We start from the raw sequence: 6,272 nt of genomic DNA, 5'->3' as shown, positions 1-6,272 counted from the left end.
GACCGGCGCGATGAGGTGAATGCCAGCAAGCAGAGCGTGGGCCGCTCAAGGCGTGCAAAGATGATCAAGAAAGAGATGACAGCGCTGCGGCGGAAGCTGGCCTACCAGCGGGAGACAGGACGGGATGGGCCTGAGCGGCATGGCCCCTCGAGCCGAGGCAGTCTGACACCCCACCCGGCAGCCTGTGACAAGGACGGGCAGACCGACAGTGCCGCGGAGGAGAGCAGCAGCCAGGAGACAAGCAAAGGTCTGAACCCCTTAGCCAGGTGGACCCCAAAGCAAGTTAGACTTTGGCTCTGCAGTGCACACTCAGCCCCTGCCACCCCCAGGCAGAGGTCCCTCCTACATAGCTAGCTCACCTTCTCTCCCTCATCTGCAGTCAGGGCCTCTTAGCTGCCTTTCTGGCTACCTGTATAAGAGTCAATATTCCATAGTCCATGCCCCCCAAATCATCTGCCCAACTCTAGCTAGAGTAATGGTCTTATATACCCAGGACATGATCCTGGACATCTGCCCTTCTCACATCAGGCCCCTCACCAACTCTGCTTCTCTCTTTCTCTGCTCCAGGCCTGGGTCCCAACATGTCCTCAACCCCCGCACATGAGGTGGGCAGGAGAACCTCAGTTCTGTTCTCCAAAAAGAACCCGAAGACAGCTGGACCGCCCAAGAGGCCGGGCCGGCCCCCCAAAAACCGGGAGAGCCAGATGACCCCCAGCCACGGAGGCAGTCCTGTGGGGCCCCCCCAGCTCCCCATCATGGGCTCCCTGCGTCAGCGCAAGCGGGGTAGGAGCCCCCGGCCCAGTTCGAGCTCAGACAGCGACAGTGATAAGTCCACAGAAGACCCCCCAATGGGTGAGCCTTACCATCACCCAGCCCCCCAAGAGAGTGAGCAAAGCTGCCATTCCTCCTAGCATACTCCCAGCTACCCTTCTTCTGCCCATAAAAGACAGAGCTAGGAGGGCCTTTAGGAATCCTTTAATTCCATCCTCTCATGTTACAGTTGGGAAAACTGAGGCCCAGAAACACTGTGACCCAGTCAGAGTCCCAGTCAGGGCCCCCTCCATTGTATCACTTCACCTTTTCTCTTCTCACCTTCCTTGGGGATCTCCTGCCCTTTAAGCCATTTGTGTCCTAAGGCCAGTAACTGCCAGGGGAAGCAAGGGGTGGGGTGGGGTGGGGTAGGGCTGTGGCCAGTTGTGGTAGACACTGCCCAGAACTAGCTCTGCTGGCCAAAGTTGAACTTTCCAGCACTAAAGGGAAACCCAAGCTCTAAGACCCTCTTGCCCCCATGTCATCTCTGACCTACATCTTCCTGACCGGTTTCTTCCCTCCTCCCCTTCCTCTGAACCAAGACTTACCAGCCAACGGCTTCAGCGGTGGAAACCAACCAGTGAAGAAGAGTTTCCTGGTATACCGGAATGACTGTAGCCTTCCCCGGAGCAGCTCAGACTCCGAATCCAGCAGCAGTAGCAGCAGCAGCGCTGCCTCAGACCGGACCAGGTACCAGCCCTCCAGCTCAAGGCCAGCCTCCGGGAATGCCCTTCCAAGGGTCATGGGCCTTTTTCTAGGTTTCCCTGTTGAAGTGGGGGGGACAGCCACCTCAGCTTCGGTTAAGATGGCTCAGACCCAAGGTTTTCTGCAAAATAAATGGGATAGATCGGAGTGTCACCATAATGCAACAGAGGGAACCATCTTGGGGCAAAGGGATGGCTTAGAAGAGAGGGTATAAAGTGCTACCTTTTGTAGCCTCCATTGGGCCAGCAGACCTCTGTTTGTCTAGCATGGTGTTTTAAAGCAGTGAGTCCAGGAGTACTACACGAAATTCCCAATCTCTGTATTTTCTCTAAAAATCACAAAATATGGTAAATCTGTCCAGTACCACTTATAGACAGAACATGCACTCCTCTCTCCTCTCTGCTCAATTCTGCCAACCCCATTCAGATCATCAACCTCGCCTCCAAGGACATTAGTTTGAAATTCCTTATAGCTTCTGCTTTCCAAAAGTCTCAGGCCGTGGGGTACTACGGTGCCATTCCCCATTCTCTCCTTTGAGCTGAACTTTGATTGTCTCGCCCACAGCACAACGCCCTCAAAACAAGGCCGCGGCAAGCCCTCCTTCTCTCGAGGCACATTTCCAGAGGACAGTAGTGAGGATACCTCAGGCACTGAGAACGAGGCCTACTCCGTGGGCACTGGCCGCGGCGTGGGCCACAGCAGTAAGTACCCTCGCCCAAGGCCAGGGATGCTGGGGACCCAGTGTCAGGGCCTTGCCAGCCCCCCAGCTGCTGATCCGCCCCCTCTCTCCCATTCCTGTGAAGTGGTGAGGAAGAGTCTGGGCCGGGGAGCTGGCTGGCTGTCAGAGGATGAGGACTCCCCTCTGGACGCTCTGGACCTCGTGTGGGCCAAATGCCGAGGGTATCCATCATACCCAGCTCTGGTAGGCTTCTGCTTCTCTTGTCACGCCCCTTGCTTTCCAACCCCAGAACTGGGAGTCAAAATTAGCAGCCTTCTACTCCCTGCTGAGCTATGGAACACACAAGGTTCCCTGGCAGATCGACTGGTAGGCTGCTGCAGCTTAAGTACCACTCAGAGGCTCCCAGACAGTTTCTCCATCTCTAATTTTCCCTTCTATGTGCCCCTTGGGCTTTGAAATAATTTGGCGTGGGAAGCCAAGGGTCAGCATCGCAGCCCTAGTAGCATGACATCCTTTTTCTGTCCCCATCTGAGATGTAGTCGCCACATTCTAAGGTAGGGCAAGCCTTGGGGAGAAAGTGGACTGAACCAAACTGGGCTCTTATTATACCCTCAGATCATTGATCCAAAGATGCCCCGAGAAGGTATGTTTCACCATGGGGTTCCCATCCCTGTGCCCCCACTGGAGGTGCTGAAACTTGGGGAGCAGATGACCCAGGAAGCCCGAGAGCATCTCTACCTCGTTCTCTTCTTTGACAACAAACGAACCTGGTAAGGAAGGAGGGGAGAGTGTGGTGTGATTCCTAGCCACAGATACAGCCCTAGGTGATAGGTGTCTATAAACTTCAGCAATAGACAGGCTGAACCTCACAAATCAGTGAGAGAGAGAGAGATGTAGGGGTTGTGTTGACCGTGAGTCTGAGAGGCTGAGTAGGATGTAGCTTACAGACTGCTGTAGCCATAGAAGTCAAAGCACTGTCAATGACTATGACAAATATGGGGGTGGCTCCCACCCAGATTCAGATGGCTTCTACACTTAATTTTCTTACCTCTGCCTCTACCAGATAAAGGTAAAGCAGGTATAAACATTAAGGCTCTGAATCCCCATCTGTCAAATTCACATATGTAGCCTTTTTGTTAATTATCTGCAGAAGATATTCAATGTCAGTAAAGCGTGTCTGGAGCCTATGGGACAGGATACACATTTCCAATTAGGTCAGGGCTCTCCCTCTTTGCGCCCATAAATATTCTTTGTTACCCCCTATTCCTCCCAGGTTAAGCATTGACTGGGTTCTTTTTATCACTAGACTGTGAGCAGATCCTTAAGGGCGAGGACTGTGTCTGTTGTGACCCCAGTGCCCACCAGTCTGGCCAGAAAGGTTGCTCGGAGGTGTTTTTGAATGAATGCAGGCTGCTGGTGGTATTCTCTCTGAGATGATGTGTTTGATGTACAACTTGTCCTATAGGCAGTGGCTGCCCAGGACCAAGCTGGTTCCTCTGGGTGTGAACCAGGATTTAGACAAGGAGAAGATGCTGGAGGGCCGCAAGTCCAACATCCGCAAGTCAGTACAGATCGCCTACCACAGGGCTCTGCAGCACCGCAGCAAGGTGCAGGGTGAGCAGAGCAGCGAGACCAGCGACAGTGACTGATGACTGCCAGCACAGCGCAACCTTCAGTGCCCTATGACCTCTCCTTCCCTTTGCTCACTGACCTGGAGTGGCACCGGCCTCTGCACTGACTCATTCCTGGTCTTGGGGCCAGTCTCAGGGGAAGCTGGGTGGGGGAGGTCCCTCCTGCCCTGAGTGCAGCTGGACTGTACAGAACACTCCAAGGGCCCATGGCAGCGCAGCGCAAGAGGGAATATCCCACAGGTTTAAATAGCTCCAGAGACCTCAGCATTGTAGGGCAGAGTGGTGGGCCAAGGTTAGGACACTGCATAAAACAGGCCATCCCACCACCTCTGCCTGCTCATGCCAGGAAAATCCCTAACTGCCTAGAGACCTGAGGCCCCTGCAGGTAGTGAGATGACCAGACATCTGCCCAGCCTAGCAGTGGAACTGATGTCTGTCTAGCCTGGAAGAGGGGCACTAGGTGACCCCCTCCCCTGCTGTTGTAAATACTGTAATTATCGGAGAATTTAAATTATTCTCATTTGTAACTGCGTTTCCGGGTCGCGCCAGAGTCATTTGGTACTAAAAATAAACTGGGGCTTGTCCCCACATCCCTTCTCTTTCCCATAGATTTCCCCCACCTTTCAAACTTGTTTGTATTTATTTCAAAGGAAGAAAATATATTGATTCTTAGAAAATAAACAGTCTATTTAGAGTTCTTTGTTCTTGCCTTCTGCCAGAATATGGGGCTACAAAGGGCGGTTCTGTGCCCCAAGGACAGTAGGTAATTGGGCCCAAGTGAGTGCTAACTGCTGTGCTTGCTACACAAGACAATTCCCAATGCACTTACTGAGTGATGGGCCCATGCTAAGCCCTTTTAGATACAGGGTTGTGTAATCCTTGTATCTTTTGGGTGGGTTAACAATAGGATGGTTATCTCCACAAAGATACTGAGGTTTAGAAAAATGAATAACTTCCCTAAGTCCCCACAACTAGTGGTAAAGCTAAGATTTGAATTCAGGCCTGTCTGTTTGCCAAACTGGCTCTTCAGATGTGGAACAACCAGAGTCACCTGCAGATTCTTTCCCTGACTTCAGAGCCTTCAAGATTTTTGCCAGTAGCATGGCCAAGTACTAAAGAGAAGTCACTACAAGGAACCGTTCCCCCTGCTTAACTGGGAATAGAGCAGAGATGTAGTGAGGCCCTCCATTCAGCTCCAACCCTGGCACCTTCTCACATTTGTTGAAACATTTGTTGAAAGAACCCCTTCCAAGTGCTAGGCACCTGTTGGGGAGCATGCCTATAGATGACAATCACTGGGAGAAATGGTTGCCTGAGGTCTTGCAGCTGCTGAGGCTGTGGAACGGAGACAAAGCCTGCATTTGTCTGATGATGACACCATGCTCATGGTGCACCCTGCCAGGTATTGGGAATGGAACACAAAGATTGAAGTCAGCTGCAGATCTTGCCCTTCAAGAAATTGCAGTCTAACCATTCATATACAACAACCAAAAAATCACTATGTTAGAGGTGAAAACAGTCCACATAAAGTCAACGTCTCCTAGCTCCTTGTTTTTTTTTTTTCCCTGTCTCCAGAAGGCAATTACATAATACATCTTTCCTGGGTCCAGGCGGCTGGCACAGGCAACTGGACTAGGCAGGCTGCCTCACAATCACACATTTGTACTTGAACTCAACTTAATGAGCTGTCTTAATGGGCTTCTGGGCCCAGCTCCAGCGAAAGCCCCTGCACAGGCGCCATTAGACCTAGCGGTGTGAGCTGGTGGAGAACTGTAGAAGGCATGCCCAGGACTGACGGGAACAGCTGTGGCTGCCCACACGCTGAGGCTGAGGCAGGAGAATCCCAAGGCCCTCCATTAGGAGGCCTCTGAAGGATTGGCCCGTGAGGCCTGAGACTGCGAGTCCTGGCTGGGAGAGGAGGCCTAGGAGGGGCAAGCTGAGCCGGCCAGAGCTGAAGAGAATTCTCCGGTGGCGTGGAGGCACTACCAAGGGCGCCGAAGGACGGAGATGAGTCCGATTCTTGGTGAAGAGGGGCTCAAGAGTGGCGGTCCGAGAAGGGAGACTCGAAAGAGAATCTCCTAGAACAGGATGAGGAACGCCTTGGTTCCGACGGCGGATAAACCCTGAGAAGTCGAAGGACTCTGAGGAGCCCCGACGGAAGAACTGAGCCGCAGCGCGCTGTGCAACCGGCCCGCAGAGCGCCAAGACAAGACACCCTAGCGGGCCGGGTGCACAGTCCCGGGAGGAAGTGCCAATTTGCAGGCAGACAGCCCAACACCCGCCAACCGCTTCGCAGCCTGGGAAAGGCCCGCCCACGCGCCGCCACGCCCGGTTTCTCATTGGCGCCTCTCACTTTCTCCTCGGATTGGCTACCTCTGGGTCGAATAGGCGGTGCTTGAATCTTATTTCCGGCCATAGAGAGGTCCGCTCCTAGAGAAGCCGGAAGT

At 53.2% G+C, this 6,272-nt stretch overlaps 1 protein-coding gene across 1 annotated transcript in view; it reads left to right on the top strand.

Annotated features, from left to right (window-relative positions):
• BRPF1 (bromodomain and PHD finger containing 1) overlaps positions 1 to 4,501 on the top strand; it is a gene marked incomplete in the record, with an annotated part of 19,875 nt that extends 15,374 nt beyond the window's left edge. The window contains 7 exon segments of the mRNA XM_027773245.1: positions 10 to 247; positions 568 to 852; positions 1,353 to 1,500; positions 2,080 to 2,216; positions 2,319 to 2,437; positions 2,810 to 2,964; positions 3,660 to 4,501. Of these exon segments, the coding sequence (XP_027629046.1) occupies positions 10 to 247; positions 568 to 852; positions 1,353 to 1,500; positions 2,080 to 2,216; positions 2,319 to 2,437; positions 2,810 to 2,964; positions 3,660 to 3,843 (1,266 nt within the window).
• Between the last annotated feature and the right edge of the window lie 1,771 nt (positions 4,502 to 6,272).

The sequence above is a fragment of the Tupaia chinensis genome, unplaced genomic scaffold (genome assembly GCF_000334495.1).
Source record: "Tupaia chinensis unplaced genomic scaffold, TupChi_1.0 Scaffold000333_1, whole genome shotgun sequence".
NCBI classification, from domain to species: Eukaryota; Metazoa; Chordata; class Mammalia; order Scandentia; family Tupaiidae; genus Tupaia; species Tupaia belangeri.
This window is presented reverse-complemented; position numbering and strand designations above follow the sequence as displayed.